This window comes from Heloderma suspectum, chromosome 1, assembly GCF_057233095.1.
Source record: "Heloderma suspectum isolate Gila_16-S chromosome 1, 16-S_ref, whole genome shotgun sequence".
In the NCBI taxonomy this organism is placed as follows: Eukaryota; Metazoa; Chordata; class Lepidosauria; order Squamata; family Helodermatidae; genus Heloderma; species Heloderma suspectum.
The window spans coordinates 259,259,488-259,283,302 of NC_139458.1; the positions used below are offsets into that span (position 1 = coordinate 259,259,488).

Below are 23,815 nucleotides of genomic sequence, written 5' to 3' on the forward strand. Positions count from 1 at the left end.
TTAATTTATTTACTTGTATCTATATTCCACCTTTCTGCTTGTTTGTGCACCCCAGGTGGCTTTCACCATATAATCAATTAATATTAAGGTAAAACCATTTCAATAAAAATAATAAAAATAGTACCATTTTTAACAGTAGGAAAAACAAGGGGCAATGAGTTAAGGTCAGGTAGCAGAAAATAGGCACTATCAGTGATAGAGGCAGGTTGAGCACAGGTGACTCTCGTACCAGTTTCAAATTATTTTCCATTGTATCTGTAACAAGTTTTATTAATGCGTCAGAAAAGGTACATAAGAAGCACTCTGTCCTGTCCTGTCCTCCCCTCCCCTCCTTTTATTGTGCTCCTATGACGCTTCTTAAAATTTCTTTTTCTTGTAACACATACTTCCATACCAGTGGGACTCTGTTGTTAACCTCCAGTGAATAGAGGGCAAAGCACAGGCTATCCCAGTAAAATCAGAAAACTAGAAACATAAAGGGAATAGAGACTATGGAAGGAAAAGACTCTCCAGTGGTGGTGACCTGCAAGGTCTGTGCAATGCTTGTTTCTTGCCTGAGATCAACATGGCCTACACGTGCAACAAGTGCAAGTTGGTTACACTGTTGGAAGAAAAAGTAAGAGGACTGGAGTGGCAAGTGTCGACCCTCCAGGGAATAAGAGAAGATGAAGAGTTCTCAGACAGAACGGTGAAACTACAGCAGCAAAGCGAAGTACAGAAGCCAGAAGAGCAACAGCAAGCTGAGGCTGAAGAGGAAAATGCTGAGGCAAGGAAAAATGAATTAGAGGATACTCGTTGGAAAAGGGTGACAGTTAGGAGCAGAACTCTGGGGGAAAGCGACCATGTTATACTTGAGTTCTTGGTTCTAAAAGAGGCAAAAGCCGAGCGTAGCCAAACGCGTACCCTGGATTTTAGGAAAGCCGATTTTAATAAACTCAGAACAATGATCAGTAAGGTCCCATGGCAAGCGACTCTAATGAGGAAAGGAGTCCAAGATGGGTGGGAGTTTTTAAAAAAAGGAAATTCTAAAGGCACAATTACAAACAATTCCAACAAGAAAAAAAAGGTGAAAGACAACAGAAGAAGCCAATGTGGCTTCACAAAAAGCTCAGAGATGACCTGGAAACAAAAAACAACACATACAGGAAGTGGAAGGAAGGACAAGCAACAAAGGAAGAGCGCAGGCAGGTAGCACAGAATTGCAGGGATGGTGTCAGGAAGGCTAAAGCTGAGAATGAGCTGAGGTTAGCGAGGGATGCTAAAAGCAACAAAGAGGCTTTCTTCAGATTCATGCATAGTAAAAGACAGAGGAAAGAAAAGGTGATTCAACTATTAAATAAGGATGGCAAAATGATAAAAGATGACAAAGAAAAGGCAGAAGTGCTCAATTCCTACTTCAGCTCAGTCTTCCCCCAAAAGAGGGTCTATGACCCCACTGGCAAAGGCAAAGTACAGGCTGAAAGACCAAGATTTCAGCTTGAGATTGATAGGCATATGGTCAAGGAACAACTAATTACTTTGAATGAGTTCAAATCTCCAGGGCCAGATGAACTGCATCCTTGAGTAATAAAGGAACTGGCAGAAGAACTCTCAGAACCACTGTCTATTAGCTTTGAGAAATCATGGAGGACGGGTGAAGTGCCAGATGACTGTAGCGGGGCTAATGTCCCTATATTTAAAAAGGGCAAAAAAGAGGAACCTGGGAACTACAGACCAGTCAGTCTGACATCAATCCCTGGGAAAATTCTGGAGCAGATGATAAAGCAATCCATCTGGAAGCACCTTGAAAACAATGCCGTGATTACTCGAAGCCAACATGGATTTGTCAAGAACAAATCCTGCCAGGCTCATCTGATCTCATTTTTTGAACAGGTAACCTCCCTTGGGGACTGTGAGAATGCTGTGGACATAATATACCTCAACTTCAGCAAAGCTTTCAACAAAATGCCCCATGATAACCTGATGAGCAAACTAGCTCAAAGTGGGCTAGATGAAACAACGATCCAGTGGATCCACAGTTGGCTAAAGGATCAGACTCAAAGACTGCTTATCAATGGGACCTTCTCAAACTGGGGAGAGGTAACGAGAGGGGTACTGCAGGGCTCTGTCCTGGGCCCAGTGCTCTTCAACATTTTTATTAATGACTTGGATCAGGAGGTGCAGGGAATGCTGATCAAATTTGCAGATGACACAAAATTGGGTGGGATAGCTAATACCTTGGAAGACAGAAGCAAAATTCAAAGTGATCTTGACAGGCTGGAGCGCTGGGCAGAAAACAACAGAATGAAATTGAATAGGGAAAAATGCCAAGTTCGGCACCTAGGAAAAAGAAACCAAATGCACAGTTACAAGATAGGGGATACTTGGTTCAACAATACTACAAGTAAGAAGGATCTTGGAATTGTTGCAGATCACAAGCTGAATATGAGCCAACAATGTGATATGGCTGTAAAAAAGGCAAATGCTATTTTGGGCTGCATGAATAGAAGTATATCTCCCAAATCACATGAAGTACTAGTTCCCCTCTACTCAGCACTGGTTAGGTCTCATCTGGAGTACTGTGTCCAGTTCTGGGCACCACACTTTAAGAAGGATACAGACAAACTGGAGAGGGTACAGAGGAAGGCAACGAGGATGATCAGGGGATTGGAAACAAAGCCCTATGAGACTGAAAGAACTGGGCATGTTTAGCCTTGAGAAGACTTAAGGTGAGATATGATAGCACTGTTCAAGTACTTGAAAGGTTGTCACAGAGTAGAAGGCCAGGAACTCTTCTGGATCATCCCAGACTGCAGGACACGGAATAATGGGCTCAAGTTACAGGAAGACAGATTCCGGCTGAACATCAGGAAAAACTTCCTGTTACAGCAACACGACAATGGAACGAATTACCTAGGGAGGTGGTGGGCATTGAAGACGAGGCTGGACAGCCATCTTTCAGGGGTGCTTTGACTTGTATTGCAGCACTGAGCAGGGGGTTGGACTTGATGGTCTTATAGGCCCCTTCCAACCCTACTATTCTATGATTCTATGACTCCAACAAAGATTTCTTCCCATTAACAACTGAAGATAGCATCCAAATACCTTCATATAAAAATGTGACAATCTGGCTAAAGATAGTGTGTTTTGACTACACATAGTATAAATATGAAGCAACTGGTAAATCCTAAAGTTAAACTTTCTTTATGATTGGGGGTCAGGGTTGAGAGTTGACATGCTATGAACTAGGTTAGGAGTAATGGTGCAGCCAAGTAATTTCAAAATCTGGACTCCCTTTAGAGAGCTTAGTGTATTATTTCAGTTGTGAAGCACACAGCTAACACTTCTCTCCCCCACCCCACCTCCTTTCCAGGCTTTACAACTCTTTCACATTCCTGATAGAACAAGCAAACAGACTTGCCAACCCTGATTTAAAAAACAAAACAAGAACTCTGAGCGTGTGCAGTTTTGCATTTGAAACTCACTTAAATCATAGCACCGTCACAACTACAGGAATGCAGTGGCGTTTCCTTCTGCTGCTGTTCTACTAAATACACCGCCTTGGGAATAGGCACCATTTCCTTTCAGAGAAGGACAATATACTTTTGAAGTAAAAATAATAAACTGAGGATGTGTAACCATGTTTATGCCCACCTGGCTGCCCAGACAATAACATGCTTTTAAAAATACGGTGGGATCCTGGGGTGAGCAACATCAGGGCCCCACCATGTCGACCCAGGACCTGTTTGCTGCTTGTCCCATCACCTGCAGCTGTCTGAGCGGTCATTTGGGCCCCCACGGCTAGGAAGAAATAAAGATGCCACTTGTCCTCATGTAGGGCCCAGGCCCAGGAATGCAAACTAAACTCGCGTTGTGAAAAGGACATAATACACCTCAACTTATATGAGGTATATTCATTTATACCTATATTATATTATAATATACCTATATTATGAGGTATATTCAATGGTGGGGACCGAGCCTAAGCGGCGCCATTTTAAACAAAGCGCGCGCTCTACTCCCCGCACTCTGAATCTTGTGCGTCCGTATAGACAAAAAGCGCCTAATGCACCGACCACACAGACGCCCGAGAAGAACGCAGAACAGAGAGCGCATGCGCACGCTGACCAGCTACCCGGCTCATAAAGCACGCCCCACGCAGCCACCAACCGCGTGCGCCGCCTAACCCACACCGGAGAAGAGCGCATGCGCCTTCGAAGAACCGGAAAGAGTGGGCGACTGCAAAAGGTTGCGGCGGTTCTCGCGAGAGCAGCGAGTCTATATACTCGGGCAGGGGGGGAAGAGGCGGGCTCTTTCTCGGCGGTGCGCTATTCCGTCCGTTGCACAGGCGCCCTCGCGCTCGAGCCTCCTTCCAGCCCCCGCCCGCCCGCCCCCATCTTAGTGAGGAGAAGGCGAGCTCCGGAGGACGACGGCGACTCGCAGCAACATGGAGGACAGCGACATGGACAACATGGGCTCCCTGCGGCCACAGACCTTCCTCTTCGGTAACAGCGACCAGGCCTCCCCCGCATGGCGATCCTCGCCCCCCAAGGGCGCCCGCCCCCCATTCCGCGCCCCCCCCGCCTCCCGATACGTCTCGCTCTCTCCCGGCCGACCTTTGACTTCGCTGCGGCCTGCCCGAGGAGGGTGGCAGGAGAGGCGCCGGCGGCTCCCTTTGTCCTTCTCGCTTTCTCCAGTAAGCGTGGGGCGCCGGCGCCGCCATCGTGGGCTCGGGATCGCCAGCGCCTCGCAGCGCCGTTGGCTGGCGTGTGGCTGGCGAAGGGGGTTAGGCCTCTTGGCTCGCGGCTGCCCCCGTGCACGCGTTCTCCGCAAGGCCCCGATATGAGAAGGAAAGGGCCTGTTGTTCAAAACATAGACCGGATATTTTGTGTCTGGGCACGTATGCGTCATAATATCCGTCCAAAGGTAGCCTGCCAAGGAAAGGAGGCCTGCAGTGCCCTTCACCCCACGCAGGATCGTTTTCTGCGAGTAGGGTGTCTTTGAATGATCGCCATGCCCATCATCTGAGCCTCTGCCACGTGGAGTTTGAGTGGGTCCCGGGTTGGCCCATCTCGGAACTAGGCCAAGGGGAGGCCTGTTGGGGAAAGCAGAAAGCTGTTGCGAGGCTAGTGTTACAGTGGGACCAGGTGGGAAAGGGAGAATGGGATGGATGGCCACGTGCTTCAGTAGGTGGAGCATGAGACATTCTTGCAAGCTGTAGATGAGTGTAATTGGGAGGTGGCAACTTCTCCGTGACCTACAGGCATACTGTGAAATTGCGCCCCATGCTGCTAACTCTGACACGCTAGCCATACTCTGGAAAGGGAAGATAAGTGGCAGATACACTCTTAAATTGTGCTTGTGAGTTAATTGCTTTTGGCCAGTTTAAGCTATCCCACTTGTGGTTATTTACGACATGGTTGAAAACCTTAAACTTTTTTTTAAAGATTTTTTTTTTTTTGTACAGGTAGATGTAGCAATCAAGCAGATCTCAGTCAGCTTTTCTGGTATTTAAAAATAGACACTAAATCAGTGCCCAGCTTGACATGTAATGGGAGTTAGTAGTTCAGTCTACTCAGTTGCATATTCACCACACATTGTTGCTGCTCTTGCAGGATGTGAACTAAAGGGAGACAAGCCGTATCATTTCAAGGTGAATGATGAAGAAAATGAACACCAGCTCTCTCTGAGAACAGTAAGTGCTTGTTTCTTGGACAATATTGAAGCATTGGACCAAGTATTGTTGAATAAACACAAGTTGTGCAGAAGTAAGACCTTGTGGCAATAGCAACTTAAAAATGCATTTTATTATAAGTTCTCAGATGTGGCCACCAGGGATTTCAGATGCAGCTGCTGAGGCTCTTGTTCGTTGACTTTCTGTAGGGCAGAAGGGCAGATCTTGCTCTCTGGGTGATTTGCAGTGCATTGGCAAGGATATTTGGCATTCAGTTGTTTAACGATGGTAGTAACAATGATACTCTATGTCCTCCAAATTATGTTGCTGAAATGAAAAAAGGTTGGCATAACTGGGAATGAATTTTTGTCTGGAAGTACTGGAAGGATTGTGACCTCCATTCAGTTCTGGTACTACAAACAAATTCTTGGGCTCTGAATTCTTATTTCTAAGTGGATGTGTTTACATCATGCTCCTATTGTTGGATCTCTGGTTTCTTTGAAAAAATGACAGTAGATCCTGCAAGCCTGAAGTCAGCCTGCCCCGGAATAAGGTAAAGCTGTACTGTTTTATCGCACACATTATGTGGCTACACCTGAGCTTATTACTGAAGGCCTGTTTGAAAGACCATTGCATTCAATTACCTACTGAAACGAGCGTTGTAATATATAATACTAAATACTAGAGGGAGTCTTAAATTGTTGCTCCACTGTGAAAACCAGTTTTCCCAACAACACTCCCTCCCGCCTCCTCAAATGCACTTAATGTGAAGAAAATACTCAAAATTGTGGTGGTCCTGAGCATCTTGATTTGTTTAGTTATTGAATACGTATTACTTATGTTGATCATTGTAGTACCAATTGCCAATAAAATAAGGTTCTCTTATATGGTATAGTTAGCCTAACCACTTCTCCAGATAGGTATAGTGTAATAGCAGTAAGCTTTGTTGATGTTGAAGGTGAAAATGTAAACCTCTGTTTTTTCAAACATTATCTTGTTACACAGGTTAGTTTAGGGGCTGGTGCTAAAGATGAGTTGCATGTTGTTGAAGCAGAAGCATTGGACTACGAAGGCAACCAGATTACAGTCACGCTGGCATCGTTGAAGATGTCGGTTCAACCTACGGTAAGATATTAACCTGTTAAAATTAGTGAGATGGAATCTAATGAAACAGAAATATGCATAAATTGTCAGTTGTGCCTCTACTGGTTCTACACTAGTCTAGGGATGCACAACCTGTTGGCCCTGAGGGCTGCATTAGACAGTACTGAGGGGCTGCATTTGTCGCTGCGTGCGCGCACACACACATATATATACACTCTCTCTCTGTCTCTCTCACTGACTGCTGATGTTGGGGGAGGCTGCTTTGGGGGTCTCATTCCATATCTTATAATGTAACTTCACCCCACACCATGTATTTTGTACCATATTTTTATTTTATAATGAACACGCCATTCCACCTATTTTTAAACTCCCATTATTCTTACAGTCTCCCCACAGCTTTTCTTTTCCATAATAAACCATCCCATCCCGTTACCCTAATGTTAACATTATCCCCTTTTATAATGAACACTTGCCCATCCCATCTCACTGTATTTTCCCACTCTATTTTTATTTCTGTTTCATTTTTTTAATCCTATCTCATGTCATCTCCCTTCTCCACTGCCTTTACTATAATGAACATTCTCCCTCTCCTGCTTCAAAGCATCAGCTTACTTTGGTTGTGCAAAGCAGCATTTCACTGAACCTCCTGGCAGCAGCAGTAGACCGCAACAGCTGTTTGGCAGGTAGTCTTCTAGGTGGCGCTCTGGTTCCTTCCACAGCAGCCCCATTCATAGAGCATCCCCTGGAAGTAAATGAGAAATGAGCCACCTCGGAGTCCCCAAGGACCTTCAGCACCTAAATTGAACAAGGCTGCCAAGGTGCCAGTTTCCCTTCTCAGTCATTCTCCTGTCTCCTCTTTCTACTTCAGACATTCTAGTGCTATATAACTGCTAAGCAGTAATACGTAAGTGTTCATCTTTCCTTTTTGGGATTGAAGTCCTTCATGGGATTGAAGTTGCATATCTAGTCTCACTAACTGCTTTGGTTGGGCTGTGGTTGAAATGCAGCATAGCTTGAACTCTGTAGTTAAAGATTTACTCTGTTCAAAGTCAGTACTGTAAAACATGAAGGCCCCCAAGCCCTGTCTGGCAGCCCCCGAGACCCCAGCATCTGCCACCACTGGAAAAAAAGGGAATAAGTGCTCCAGGAATGGAGTCTGGTTCCTGCCATAGAAGCCTCACTTCTGGTGCATCCTAGGAAGTGCTGCTTGAAGGCTCCTTCCTGCTTTCCAGGATGCTCTGGGGATGCTCTAGGAATGTGGCTTCTATGGCAGGAACCACAGAGCCTGTTCCTACGGGATTTTTTTGGTGGCAAAAGGAAGGGTTAAAGCGGTAGGTGAGTAGGTGTGTGTGTATGTGTGAGTGGGGTGAAGTGACGATGGATGGATGGTTGGTGTATGTGAGTTGGGGCACAGGGGACCCTGACCTTTGACAGATTACCCCTAAGAGAATGTAGTACATGTTGCCCAACCCTATCTTAAACGGACGGTTTTGTAATATTAGAATATATACAAGACAAAACACAGTGTGAACGAGTGGTGTGTGACTTGTATATGAATGTGTATGCATGGACACATATGTGTAGCTCCTGCTACCCTAGCAGACACTTTACTGTTATGTCCAAAGAAAGCCATAGTTGTCATTACAACAAAAGCAGAGTCACATTACAGGGGTAGTTTTGGCAAACAAATGTCATACCACTTAGAACATGGATGCACAACATTTTCAGCAACCCAAGAGCCCCATTGGTTGTACTCCCTATAGCTGGCCTGTCTCCGTCCAACAGGGCCTCCATCTTGTCTGGATTGAGTAGCAGTTCATTCACCCATATCCGGTCCTTCACTGTACCCAGAAAATAGTTCACCATACATTTCCTTGTATTTACATTTTAAAGGGAAAAAAATAAAGGCTTCGAACTATTAACATGCCAGTGTTACTTTGTTCAAAGAGCTGTGCGTTTATATCATATGTCATGCTTCCTAGGAATAGTTACCTGAAACAACTTGAGTATAATTTTGAAACTCCCCAGTTGGACAGGTATTTCTTGTTCTACTGATTTTATGAAACAGTTTTTGGAAATCAAAAATAGTCCTTTACAGAAAATTCTTCATTCCACATAACTTATTTTGCAGGTTATTTCAGGCACTTGGAAAAACAGCCTATAAATGTGTGTTAAATACATTATCCCCTGCAGGTTTTATTTTTATGTATGCTGAGAAACATTACACTTTTTGCATTGTGAAATGCTTCTTGATTCCAATCCTTTTAATGCCAGTGGCTGCATTATAACATTTGTTCATAGTTCCTTTAATGGTGTTTTGATCTATATGCATTATGAATAGACCTGGCATTACTTCATAACCAGGCAGGCCTGGCTCCAGGGGTCTACAAATTATGGCTGGGCTTGGTGAACAAGCATTAGTTTCTACTAGCCAGTTGTGAAGTCCAGTCCTACTCCATTAGTGCAACAATACTTACACAGGTACTGTGATGAAATTGAAGTTGTATAATATAATTTGAACACTTGGCTGTGGATAAGATGCCTGTTTCAGTTTTAAGCTCCAGCCAGCGTGGCCAGTAGTCAGGTTATGGGAGTTGTAGTCCAAAACATCTGGAGGGCACCAGGTTGCCTAACCCTGAATTAGCCAGTAGGTTCTTCATGCAGCCTCTGAACCCTAATCCATTTTGGCAGATTTGAGTTCAGATATATGATATACCTGTTAACTTTTTCAGACCTGTGAGATTTGCTACTCCTATGGTTCCACTGTTAATACTGTATATTTGATATAAACTGTTTCAACCTGTTTTGTACATTTTTTTCCCTTCAGGTTTCATTAGGTGGCTTTGAAATTACACCACCAGTAATTCTGAGATTGAAAAGTGGCTCAGGGCCTGTTTATGTTAGCGGTCAACATCTCGTAGGTATGGAATTTAACTTTGTTCTAACTTGAATTGTTTCCATTCATACATGTATCTTGTGAAACATTGGAAGATTGTCTTATTATTTGTCTTGTCACATATTACCAGCTTTAGAGGAAGAACCAGAATCTGAAGATGAAGAGGATGATAAGGTACAACACAATATGGCAAAAAGGCCTGCAGGTGTGACATTGGCTAAAGTTCCACAGGTAAGCCTGGAATGGTGGAAATTTAAGTTGTGACTATAGGAAACTAGTACTATGCCTCCTTGCATGAACTCTTAAAAGCCAATCAGCTTATTTTATTAAGTGTTCCAGCTTGTATGGCTAGCAAGAGAAATCTTGCGGATGTGTTCTGTGAATCTAGGCAATGAATAAAACAAAATTGAGTTTTATGTATGCTAGGGGCAGTCCCATAATGCAGTGTGCAAAAAGGCAGATAAATAATTTATTTTAAATTGGTTGACTTCCTGGGCATCTACACATTCAAAGTTATAAAATTAAAATTGGACCGGTGGCATATGTATTCTCATGACTTGGATATGTTTTCTTTCAAAGAAAAAAGCAAAGCTGGTAGAGGACGATGAAGATGATGAAGATGACGATGATGATGACGATGATGATGAAGAGTATGTTAGCTTTGGAATAATTGTGTAGAACTCTACTTTGAGAAACATGGTTACCACCTTTATTAGCTAAGAAACAACGGTTTCACACCCTGGAAATGCAGTTCTGGAAAACAGTAAATCGGTTACCACTGTCTTATCTATTAACTATTTTAGAGGCTGCAAGCATTTTGTTAAAATGTTGCTGGTATTAACACAGCAGAATTCCAACTTTTGCTGACTAAAAGTTAGAAATAAGACTTCCCTAGAGAACCCGAATTATTTATTCAACCGATTTTGTGTCTTGTATTCAATTCAAAAGGATTCTCAATGCAGCTTATGTAGCGTAATTACGTAACGCTACACGGAATAGCATGTCCTCCCCACACAAATCCAGCCCTTATTAGGTTGTTGTGTGGTTGTTCGCACTGCTATTCCTCCCTTCAAATTTTAGTATAAAACTGGCTGGAGTCATTCATAGATGTGTTCTTAAATCTATCAGGCATATGTAGACATGTGAAGTCTCGGAAAAAAAATGGGAAAATTCGAAGGGCCATTTGTGTTTTTTGGAGAAATTGAACAGCATCTGATTATGAAATACTTCCTTTTAGAATTTAAGACAAGGCATTTATATACTGTTACCCAGCCTTTACACCCCCAATGAGTTCTAAAAACTATTAAGAATTTTATTGAAACAGACATAAAGTATCTAAAAATAATGAAGTCATGGGGAAAAAAGTTTTTTTAATCTTTGTAAGATTCCCAGCATAGTTATTCCTTATTAAAATTATTGATCTAATTTATGCTTTACGGATAGACACTTAGGGAGCAATCCTATGGCTGCTAGCCGGCAGCTAGATGGTCTTAGGGATGTCGGAGAATTTCTCCACGAATCTCCGGGAGGCCGAATGTCAGCGCATTTGGCCCCCTGAAATTGGTGGAGAAACGGTGTCCCCCCCCCCCCCCCCCCCCGGATGGGACTTAACTTTGCTTAATGTCCCTGGCGCTGGCGGCTCTTGGCGGCGTTTCGGCGATGGCCGGTCTTCCGACCGGCTGCCACCGCCGCCATTTCCAAGTAAAAAAACCCAAACACACAAGCAAATGTGATAGGCTACGTAAAGATTTATGTAGCCTATCACGGCTAGATTTTCCAAAAACACCATGATAGGCTACGTAAATCCTCACGTAGCCTATCACGGCTGACTTTGGAGAAAAACAAAACAAAACGTGTATGCAAATGGCGGTGCCCATGGGCGCCGCCATTTGCGTTCCTTATTTGGGCACGTGTAGTCTACGTAAACGTTTATGTATTTGCATTGCCCTTATTTTCGCTGTAGTCTACGTAAATGTTTACGTAGACTACACGTGCCCAAATAAGGAACGTAAATGGTGGCGCCCATGGGCGCTGCCATTTGTGTATGCGCTTCCCCCCCCCCCAAAAGTTGCCCATCACAGCTGACTGCAGGAACGCAAGCGGCAGTGGCTACGGCTGCCGCCATTTGCATCCCGGCCGGCCAGGAGGATTCGCGGCCGGAGAGACGGGGCGCCTCCCCCCCCCGCCAGAATTTCGGCAGGGAGAAACGGGGCGCCTCCCCCGGCCAGAATTTCGGCGGGGAGAAACAGGGCGCCTCCCCCCCACCGCGAAGCAAGCTGCGGGACCAGGTAAGTGACTTTCGTCCATCCCTACATAGGATATGTCAAGTTTCCGGACAACTGTTCTCCCCCCCCCCCCACTTCACTCTGCCTCGCAGGCATCTCAGAAGGGCCCTGTGCTCCACTCTTGGAAGAGGAGCATGGAGCGGGAAAACGGGGCTTTCCAGGGCAGGGAAGGCCAGTATGACACATCTGGCAGCTGCATCCCCCGCTCCACCTTCCCACGGCTAGACAGACAAAATTGGCTGTCTAGCCCCAAATGCAGGGCGGCTGAAATGCAGAGGGGACAATCCCCTCCCTGCTTCTCCTGCCTTGCATTGGATAGGTGGTCGCCTCTGAGTTTGGAGGCGGCCGCCAGTACCCATAGGATTGTACCCTTAGAGGTGTTCCAAGTCATCCTCAATTTCCCTATATGAGTAGAGTCACCATGTCACAACATGGGAAAAAAATGTCCTTTCTTGATCATTTGTGTGTTCTACAGAGTCCTGTGTTTCTGGGCTTGTTCTGGCTAGATCCTGTAGCAGTCAATTAATGTAGTTCCAAACCTAATTTTTTTACTAACTGGAATTTTAATTGTAGTGATGATGATATGGATGAAGATGAGGAGGAAGAGAAGACTCCACCCAAAAAGGTGAGTAGCTATATATAATTCACAAAACTGTCAACAGTATTTGACTTTGCACTTAGTGAGAAGGAATTGTTAACATTGCAGATGGTAGTGGGCTTGTGCCTTATGAATTTAACCATGTAGAGGCATAATTGATTATTTGAGGCTGCAGTTCCAAGGCAAGTCCAGTCTTACAATGAGTATTACAGCCTGTAAAAAACTAATCTTATTTAGGATGGGCAACATACTTCAGCTATATGCCGTCCTCAAATCAGTTTTAACAGCCTGCTTTAATATAAGAGGAGCCTCGTGTGTGCAGAGTGGTAGGCGGCAGCATTGCAACTGAAACCCCAAGACCTGAGTTTGATCCCAGCGGAAGCCGGGTCCCAGGTAGGCAGCTCAGGTCGACTCAGCCCTCCATCCTCCTGATGTCGGTAAAATGAGTACCCAGCTTGCTGGGGGAAAGGTAGTCATGACTGGGGAAGGCAATGGCAAACTACCGCTATAGTCTGCCATGAAAACGCCAGCGCAAGCGGCGCCCCTCTAGGAGTCAGCAGTGACTCGGTGCTTGCACAGGAGGAACCTTTCCTTAATATGAAAGAGCACCATTCTAGCTCTTCTTCCAGCACAGTGGGATTTGAGAATGTGACTGCCAGAACAGCAAGTAATTGGAAGTGGGGGAAGGTAAAGCAATTTTATTGTGTCCCAATCCTCATCAATAATCAGTGCCTCTCTTGCAGTGTTTGTTTTTGTGGCAGCAATGGCTGAAGAAAAGTTCATTAGAGTTTCTATCCTGCCTTTCCATACGAATGTTTAAGGTGGCTAACAGCACTCGGACAGTAATTTTATAGTTCTCCATCTGCCATGTTAAAGAAAACAGTGTGTGCAAATCTGCCATTTGCTACTGATTACATGTCAGTACCTCAGATAAAGTTTTTATCCATTCAGGTGACGGTTTCTTTTTAGTTGAGTTGGTGTGTGCTTCTATCACCTTTGCAGCTAGACCCTGTACTGAGCAAATTCCGTATTTTGAATGCATTGAGGAAGGAGGCTTCTAAGCATGGGCCTGCACCCAAGAATGGAAATGCCCAATCCCCTTGCAGAGCAGTATTACCCCTCCCTTAATTTCCCCAAATCCTGGCTGTGAAACTGCTGGAATCCTGTGTGTTATGCACGTTATGCACTGTCTGGGACCATCTGCTGTTCGACTCCTCCTTTTTCAGGACTTTTCTGCATTGGCCATCATTTCTGCATTAGCTTATTCTCCTCTTCCTGCCTCCTTTTGTATTACTTACTAAATAGGCAGATCATTGTTTTAAACAGTGAAGTGCTTTAAGTGCATTGAGAGGAAGGTGGTATATGGAGTAAATACGCTGCTGCAATATCCTGGCTTCCTGTCAGAGCGTGGTAGTGAGGGGGAGATGACCATCCCTGACTTTTATAAGTCTGTGCTGTGCCTTCTAGAACTTCAGGATAGGAAGGTATGTGGGAATGCCTCTCCAGCCCTGGCGCTATACCATTGCTGCCCTGTACTTGGGCTGTGGACTGAAGTCTAATTAGCTACAGTTAGTTGGGGCAAATATTTATTTTTTTTGAACAGCAAGGTATAAATAGGAAAGTGCTTTTTTTCACACTCTTATTTTTGAAAGTAAAAATAAACATGCATATTATACAAATATTTTTGCAGACTGACACACTAGGTGGTGCTGTGGCCTAAAGATATAAAATGTGCCAGGCAGTAAGCTGCAGTTTGAAATTTCCATTAGGGATTAATTTAACTTAATTCAATACATGTTTGTATTTCTAAAAAAATTGTAGGTAGAAAAGATCTGATCTAGAATTGGGGATTTGGTTAGAAATTGTTCGCTATTAAATAGTTTATCAAGCCGTTAAATGTGTGGTACCATTATGTTTATATGTAAATATAACTTGGCTTGATTGGAGAAAAACTAGAACAAAATAGCTCAAAAGATGAAATATGTTTACACACCCTAGATTATGCAAATAAAAAAAACAGGACTGAACTGGCCTCCCTCGCTGCAGAAAGTTAGTGGACTCTGTTTTGGGTGCATGACTATATTTAATTTGCATTAGAGACTCAGTAGCATATATGGGGTTCTCTGCTAGTCTCTAGTTCTGCTATTTGCCAGGTCTGCTTAGTGTCAAAGGTTGAACTACATTAGGCATTCTCAAGCCAGTAATCTGGGTTAGAAAATTTGTTGTAAAAATTTTGCAGAAAAGTATAAGTGCATTGCTTCATAAAATTGGTAACATAATGAAATGAAAACAATGCAAGTAAAACTGGAACAGTTAACAGTACCGGTCGCACCTAAAATCAGTTTTAATTAACTTCCATCAGATGAGTAACCATGGGAGAAACACATTTATACATACAGTTATTTTGGCATGCTAGAACTAGTATGTTAACAGTTTTCATTGCCTCCACTTTAAAAAAACAACCAACCAACCATGTAAGAAGTATGCACTACTTTAAATACTTTTAAAGCTTATTTATGACATTAAATAAGCATGCTAAATTAGAACTATTGATCTAGGACTGGGGAAATCCCCCCCCCCCCAACCCACATCACTGGTGCTGTGAAAGCAGAGGAGACATAGGGTATAGGGTCAAATAGTTACAAATGGCATAGTATAAAAGTGTATTGTCCTAAGGACCAGAAAAATGTTTATCCTGTATGTGTTACTTAGTTTCTAGTAAACAATCTTTGGCTGGATCCCATCAGAGCGCTGAGGTTGTTACTGTCATTGTACTTGTCTTCTATCTATATCGGTAGTGTTCAGAAATGTCCTTTTGTAGTATCTGTCTAACATTAGACTCTTACCATTTTTCTAATTTTAGCTTGCCCGAGATTCTTCTGCAAAGAAGACACCAAAATCAAACCAGAATGGGAAAGATTCTAAGTTGGCCACACCCAAGTTGAAAGTGAGTAAGCATAGACCTGGTTCATGCATAACGCTAACCCATGGTTTATTTAACTCAAGGGCTGTTGCCCTCAGGGTTTGCCTGACAGACAATCAAACAAATTGTGGTGTGTTTTCTCAATCCCCGGATTGTTTATTCCTCTTCTCCTTTGTCTGCTCCTTCCCTGTATCCCAGATGCCTTTGTGGTGCTGTAGTACTGGCATGTAGAATGGCTGTTTTGTTAAACTCTCTTGCCTGGTGCCTCTGTAGCCTGGTGAAACTATGGTTGGACCCAGAACTGTGAGTTGTTCATGGGTTATGACAACCCATGTTTTAAATAACTCAGTTCACAACTCAGCAACATCCCATGGGTTCTCTTTCAGGGCTACTCGTGGTTGACAGCGTGGCTGTGTTCACACATCACAACAACCTAAAATTCAACAACCCATACTATGGGTTAGCATCATGTGTGAACCAGGCCATTATTTAACACACTGGTATTAATAATTTGTCTACAGATTTGTAAAGTAATTAGGAATTGAATATTGTTCACTATAAACTTCTGGAAATTAGCAGTGGCGCTAATCTGGGATTTGAATACCTGATTAAAATGTAACTCGTAAGTACTATGACACAAAGCTAGAATTCATACTAGTATGATGATGCAACCATATGCTTTCAAAAATGCTGTTGTATCTGGAGTTCTAATTGCATAAGCTAGACCACATCATGTTGTAGCGTGAACTTTGACACCTACTGCTTCTGTCTTCTGCATGCAATGTTTCATTGCAATGTTTTATTGATATTTGAAACTTGATTGTGTACACTTTTTGCCTTGCAGAGCAGAACCTATGACTGGATGTAAATCATTTGAATCTGTAACAATCCAGGTGTAGAGTGTAGGCAAAAGATGTAAAGACAGAACCATTAAATGCTATTTGGTCATACTGTTGAGAAACACATGTGATTTGTGCATTTCAGACTCCAGAGTCTCACAAAGAGAAAAAACCGCAGACTCCAAAAACACCAAAATCCTTCACTATAGATGAGATGAAAGCAAAAATGCAAGCATTCGTACAAAAGGTAAATTAATGAAAGTCATGTTTTTGGCTTGTATGTCATTTAGTGATGGGGACGAACAGGTCAATCTATATTTAGCTGCTTTCTGTTAAATTTTGTGTGTTAAATTTAAATTTTTGTTTTAATATTTGTAGAGCAGATGTCCTTTATATGGATTGCTTTGTGAATGCACAAAAATCTGGCCACAAATGTAAAATTTTTGGAAGTTGAAGTAGTGGAAAAAATTGATTTTCTCCCAGAATGTTTTTGTTTTTTTAGGAAAGTGGCAGTATATGCAATATGCATCAAACCTAAACTTACTACTTTAAGGAACATGATTCGTAACTTAGTTACCACACACAGTTGTACTATTAAATATATTTAAAGTATAAATGCCTTGGTTTCACTCAAAACCTATTGCAGATATATTGAGTGAAAAATGGAGCTGCAAGCTCTTGCATCCTCAGTATGCCATTTCCAGTTGGGAGAATGCAGAATGTGGAAATGAAGTTTAATACTGAAACTATTAATATTGTAATAAAAGGAAGGGTTTATTATGTGGATTTGGAAACATTATGAAGGCCTCAGCATTAAGCTGGGAGCATTAAGCATTTTTCTGTGGGAGAAAAGGCTCACAAGATAAATTAATGTAATTAAGGAATGGCAATAAACTTGGATATTCAGTTGTATTTCACCATTATATACAAGTTGTAATCCTAGGAGACTGATGGGCATTAGCCCCATTGAACACAGTGGGACTTCCCTCTGAGTAAACCTGTGTAGGTGGCATAATAACTTGAAAGAATGAATGCATATTTATATTGATCTCGTATCAGTAAATATAACTTGGAAGTTACTCGTGTAACTCAGGTTTCTCTCTAATCAGTGCCAAGGTCAGATTTTGAACTTTTATTTCTAGGTTCACGTGCTTCAGAGGTTTGGTTTGAATTAAAGGCTTCTCAAATCTTCATATTAGTTCCCTGGTCGGGTATTTTTAAACATCTGTCAATTTTTCATTTGCTAGAGATGGAGGAATCTGAGGCAAGTGAGAACCAAGAGGAGGCGCTGTTGTACAAAGTTGCAGGAATGGTATATTTGGCAGGAACCTCATTAAGACCAAATGCTTGCAACTTCTGAAAGTATTTTTCCAGCATCCAGTCTGGAGAGTTGCTTGTTTAGTAATCCATGCAAATATAGTAGCGATGCTGTCATCATTTCTTGGGTCTAGGACTTTTGCAACAGTGTGATTTGGCTGTAACAGTGTTTAAATGCTGTTTTAAAACATATTTCATATATACTTCTAAGAGTATTACCTAAGAGGATTTGTTGATTCTCTCCCCTACTGAGTAAAAAGCCTCAGGAAAGCTCCCCCCCTCCATCAATTCAACATCTTAGGCATATTTTCAGCTTGAGGATAAAAAGGATACACATCTCCCCTATGAGTAGTCTTAATTTTAGTCTGCAATCTTGTGAATAGCAGTTGGCATGTTTTACCTCTTCAGATCTTCACAAGAGTCCTCTAGAATGTTTGCATGTGAATCAACTCTCTTAAATCAGGTGTGGATGAACTTCTCTCTTCATATGCAGCACAGGCTACTGATCTTTTAGTTCATTGTGTAAACTTTGTTTCCCTGTTTGTTTGTTTTTTGTTTTTTTACATGATAGGGGTCTTCTCTTCCTAAGGCAGAATCCAAGTTTGCGAATTACATTAAGAATTGTTACAGGACGGAGGACCCGAAGGTAACAGAATTGTCTAGAGCTTAATGAAATCACTTAATTTACAGTATAACTGATGCTCTTTGCCCAGTCACTTTCTCCACACTTTAAGGTTTTAGTTAAAAACAATGGGTGTGATTCAGACTTAGTCATGCTTAGAGTAGACCCATTGAAATCAATGGGACTTAAATTTGTCATGACTAACTTGTTTCATTGATTTCAATGGGTCTACATGGCTAAGTCTGTACCCTATGAACAATAGTTAGATAAGTAGAGGCTGTTTTGGTTGTGATTGTGGCCAGGGTAACATTTTTTTCCCGTTTAGATGGTCAGTGAGCCCTTTCACTGCACAAGTTTCTTCAGCACCATTTTGACTAAGTAAAATGGTGTTGTGGGTTTCTATGCTGAATTTGGCTAGTCTACCCTTTAGTTTCCTTTTTGCAGAGAAGAACTAGTGCACTAGAACCTTTGGCAGTCTTGAGGCTTTCTTTTTCCAAAATCAACCAAATTACTGTGTGAGAGCATGCCAGGAGGTGGTGGTGGTGCTGGTATCAGGAAGCAAGTTGCATTGGGTTAGACTTGTAAATCTTAAATTTCACTATCAAAATTCCTTAAAGTTGTTATGCTTTTTTGCTTCCCCCAAACAGTTCAAAGCTGTCGCGGGGTGGGGTGGGGATCATGGCCTTTTTAAGGAGACTGTTTGAAAGCAGTTAGTTCAGCTACTGAAGTGGATTTGGACATGATGCAGGGCAGGCAGAGTTCAGACATTATTTGCCTAACTGATACACACCCTTCCTTTTGCTTTCCTTTACTATGCTTTATAGGGTGTGAACAGTCATGAAAGGCAAAATATATTGAATAATTTTAATGTTCATGTACTATGTGGTGTATTTGGTAAGCTCAAAATGAGCACAGATTTTATGTACACATGTAATGTTAACCATTCATTTAGATGAAAGAAACTTTCAGTTGATAATTTTATGCCTATAAATATTTTGTGTAGATATTACTTGACCATAACTTGTTCTGAATAGCTTTACAGTGCATTCATATGCATGTTCACTCAAAAGTAAGTTCCCCTGTATTCAGTGGGTCTTGCTGTCTAGTAAGTGTGCTTAGGATTGCAACCTTACTGAAGTGAATATAATTTGTACTTGAGAGGAAGATCTAGACAGAACTAAACTTTTTTTTGTGTATTTTAGGTTATTCAAGCACTCTGGCAGTGGAGACAGACTCTGTAAGCAAGAAGTTAAATGGCTCCTTTTTAAGTTACAGTCCTGTGTGTTTAACCATTAATATCTGGCTGTCTTTTTTATAAATGCTAAAGCTTTCCCTACAGAGTCTGGTTAATGTCGTCCAGAATGTTTTGCCAAGAATGTGTTGTCCACAATGCCTGTTCAGTTTTTAAGACCAGGACTCCACCCTTTTCATTTCAAATATGTATGGAATGTTTTGATAATGCATAGTAGTGGTGGTCAAAGAATGGAAATGGGGAGACTAAATGTAAATGTGAAAATAAAATTTAGTATTTTAAGTAGCATTGGTGCTTTTTATGGTGTCAGATTTAGCCTTTTGTCTTGTACAAATTGCAGTACACCCATGCAAACTGGGTTACTTAATGGCTTTCATTTGCCCAAGAACGCATGCTGTGGAATTTCTTGTACAGTGCCCACTCTTCTACCAATCCATTCAACTGGCAATGCCTATGAGTATCCTGATGTTTTCAGTTCATGATCTTGCTTCTTAAGCTTTCAACTTGGCTCACAACAGTACGCACAACAAATGTTGTGGTTGTATTACCACATGTAACTGATCCTACTTGCTTTCTCTTATCCCACACATTTCACCCCTCTTCTGAAATCCAGCCTTCCTCTAGCTTCGTAATGTATAGATGTCATCTGATGGGTGCACCTTTCCACCTCTAGTCCCCAGTAGACAGTCTGATCATAATTTCCTCACTTTTATCAGACTTCATCTATTGGGTCTTCATCAGTGCTGACTCGGCTTCAGGAGCTGCTGGATAAACTGAAGACTTGATATGGCAGCCATCCACAGTTGTTTGGGGCGGGGTGGAGGGGGAACAGGGACATAGCAAAACACGTTCGGTGCCTGTGGATATAATGTTTAGTGTAGTCATAAGCTTCCCATACTTGACTCTTTTTGTGGCTTGCTCAACATTTCTAAGACCCTAGGTGGAATTAATGCTCTTGAATCAATACAATAGATGTTAGTGTGTAAAGCCTTTGTAGGTGGGTGTTTTCATGGTGCCCAGGTACATAGGCATAGTGCTGTTAAAGGTAAAAGGTGTCCCCAACCAGTCGTGTCCGACTCCAGGGTGTGGTGCTCATCTCCATTTCTAAGCTGAAGAGCCAGCGCTGTCCGAAGACGCTTCCGTGGTCATGTGGCCGGCATGACTGAACACCGAGGTGCACGGAACGCTGTTACCTTTCCCGCTGAAGCAGTACCTATTTATCTACTTGCAATTTCTTGCTTTCGAACTGCTAGGTTGGCAGAAGCTGCGACTGAAGACGGGAGCTCACTCTGTCACGCGGCACTCGGGTCTCAAACTGCTGTCCTGCTGACCTTCCGGTCTGCTGTTCAGTGTCTTAACCACTAAGCCACCGCGGCCCCAAATAGTGCTATTACTATGCCTTAAAAAAGCCGCCTGCATGTCCTCTTTGCAGTACAGTGGTAAGCATTGAGATCAGATTATGTGATCATCCAAGTACACCTGATGCATTTCAGCTACTTCACATACATGTGAACAATTGGTGCCAACCTCTTGGAAGTCCCTGCAGAGAACTGGCCCAAACCTAAATTTAAATCTTGGCAGTTTTTGTACATATATTGCTCAGGGAAGTTGGAAGAATCTCACCTTGATAGTATGGGAGTGGGGGAGAAAACATCTATTTGTGAACAGAAGACTGCCATAAAGATTGATGTAAGCCTTTCCCTGTTATGTCTTTGCCCTCCCTACTGCATTACTTACCCATTCCCTGCCAGCAATACATGTTCTGTTGTCAATGAGTCCGGTAAGGCACTTCTTCAATCTGGCCTATAGTTTATTCCTGGTTCTTGGGCCTCCATGCCTATTTATCACTGTTCTTATTTTTCCTTGTACAAAAGCTGCATTCATACATCATAATGAGTTAGGAATCCTAGTTAAAAAAAGAACACAGCTATGCTGGCTCATACAGCCTGGTCACTCCCCACTTTGAGAGAGCAGGTAAAACTAGCCAGGGATAGGTTACTGTGATGTCCAAAGTCAGGTGTATTGTGTCCAAACAAGCCAGGACTCATAAATTAACAACAAGCCCTGACTAAAACTGTCTTGTGATCCTGCCCTCTTTAGGGACAATAAACCGTAATCCTAGGTTTGGATGTCACGTTAAGCTGTCCCTGCTGTGTTTATCTCCCTCTGTAAAGGGAGGAGTGGAGCTGGAGCAAATAGGATGCATGAATGAGCATGCTGCTAGTTAATATTGGTGTTTAGTAAACTTGAGGGTCCTACCTCACCATTATGAGTGAATGTAGCATTGAGGTGTTTCCTGTCTATAGGCCTTGAAGTTTTTTGAGCCCTTTTCTCATAAGTCTTCAGGTCCCTGGCCCAGGTTGTGCTGATTGCATGTTGTGACCAGTCTTGGTTCATCTGGTCAAGCCATAGAGGCAAGGAAGGAAAGAACTGATTCCAGCTCCTTTATATTGCACCATCAGTGTGCTATAGAGACATACAGGTCACTTTTGAAAGCATATATCTAGAATTATTTACAAATTATTGTAAGGTATTTGGAAGACATTCTTCAATGTTTCCTTAGCATGTTAGAGAATCTTGCCAAGAAAATTGGACAGGCTTCTACCAGTTCTGTTCATGTATTTATAGAAAGCATCTGAATGAACTGGTCTTGCAAACGCATCACATCCTTAAAGGCAAGTCAGAGTTCAAGATCCTTTGCTTGACTCCATTATATCATCTGCTGGTTTTCCTAATTCAAAGGATGCAAGGCCCAAAAGAATGACGCAAGAGCCCTTATATGCAGGGGCAACTTAAAAACTTGAGGTAAAATGTGCAAGATCCCTTGAGGTTCACTTAATAGGTGCAATTACCTTGTACAGAGTGTTTTGGGTGAGCAGTTTCATGTGGTATACTTAAATGGGGAGTTAAAAGGAAGGGGATGCCTGTTAATGTACAATCCAGCTGTGCCATTTCTCAAGGGCTCTATGGAGTTTCTGTTAAACTGCAGTGGGAGTGGAATATAATGGATACGTATTTAAAAGTAATGTTCAAGGAAATGGGGTGACAGTTACAGCTGATCTAGGACCTTCAACTTCAGTTTACATTTGAACATACTGGATTGGATTAAAACTGCCAGATGATGCACAATCTAGACAAACTTTGAGCCCATCCGTATGGAAGATGCCAACTTGATTAGGCTTTTTTTAGTTCACATTGATAGCTTAGTGCCTCTTGCTTTGGAAGGAAATTACATTGCCTTCAGACACTAAGGGCAGTATTCAATACTCCTGCTGCACTCCCATTTTTTCTATGCCTATGACCCACCATTAGTGCAACAGGAATCTAGCACTTCCTTAAGCAATCCTGGAAATGAGCAGAAACCCTAGTTTCCAGAATGGGATAGGTTAGCAGAGCTCCTTTCTGCAAGATCGCTAACCTGTTCTGGGAATGAGTGTTTCCGCTTGTTTTTTTGCTTCAGGATCTGCTAGCTTTCTGTTGTGATAGGGATGGGTCCTGCTAATGCATGGTCAACTTGGATACTGCCCTAAATTAATTTTCTGGAAGCTTTCGGCATTTTCACGAAATGAAGACTTGTTTTCTGGTTATTGAGCTTCTGCATGGCAACAGGTTGGCTAGTCATTCTTGAAAATAGTGCTCACAGCTCTTTACCCCACTTCTGATGCCTGAAGTCTCTCCCCCTGAAGCCAGTGTAAAAAGATGTACTTTGATTATACGGACAAAGAAGGCATTCCTAATTACACTTGAGTGAATCCATAACTGGGAGTAAACAAGTGGGACCTGGAACAAAACATTGTAATGTGCTTCTGTTGAGCGTGTCAGGCATATACACGGAACCGTCTTCCAGGACATTCTATTCCATTTCCCCTCTGCCAGTTATGTTTCTTTCCCCTTCCGCTAGACATTCTCCATACTGTGGCTGCTGAACCATGCTCACTTTGCCTGAGCTGTGTTTGGATGGTTTTCTTTTTGCCCCCTTTTTAGTTCCTATGTTTGTATGAATGTATCTACCAACAACTTGGGGTTCCAAGGTGGCCCTATTTTGGCTACAATCTTGGGTTGGCACTCGCCAGCTGAGCTTACTATTGGGAGTCAATATACACTCCCAAAGCTTTAGTCAGTGGGCAATCAAATTGTATTACATTTTTACATCTTAAATTTTTATCCCAGCTTTGCTCAAAGGAGCTGATGTTTTTATCTCTGCCAATCTCATCCTCCCTACTTCCCTATGAGGTTGGGCTGAGAGATGATGACTGGTCCAGCATCACCCAATGAATGTCAGTGGCTGAATGGGGATTTGAAGCTAGATCTTTCTGGTGCTAGCCC

The 23,815-nt window shown here is 42.6% G+C and overlaps 1 protein-coding gene across 1 annotated transcript; it reads left to right on the forward strand.

Moving 5' to 3' along the window:
- Positions 1-4,286: 4,286 nt before the first annotated feature.
- Positions 4,287-19,774, forward strand: NPM1 (nucleophosmin 1). The gene is made up of 11 exons (XM_084825544.1): positions 4,287-4,484; positions 5,595-5,674; positions 6,659-6,778; positions 9,585-9,678; positions 9,784-9,884; positions 10,233-10,303; positions 12,512-12,563; positions 15,400-15,483; positions 16,444-16,545; positions 18,187-18,261; positions 19,440-19,774. Exons 1-11 carry the CDS (start codon positions 4,427-4,429, stop codon positions 19,476-19,478), a joined length of 876 nt encoding a protein of 291 aa, XP_084681670.1. The 5' UTR covers positions 4,287-4,426; the 3' UTR covers positions 19,479-19,774.
- Positions 19,775-23,815: the final 4,041 nt, after the last annotated feature.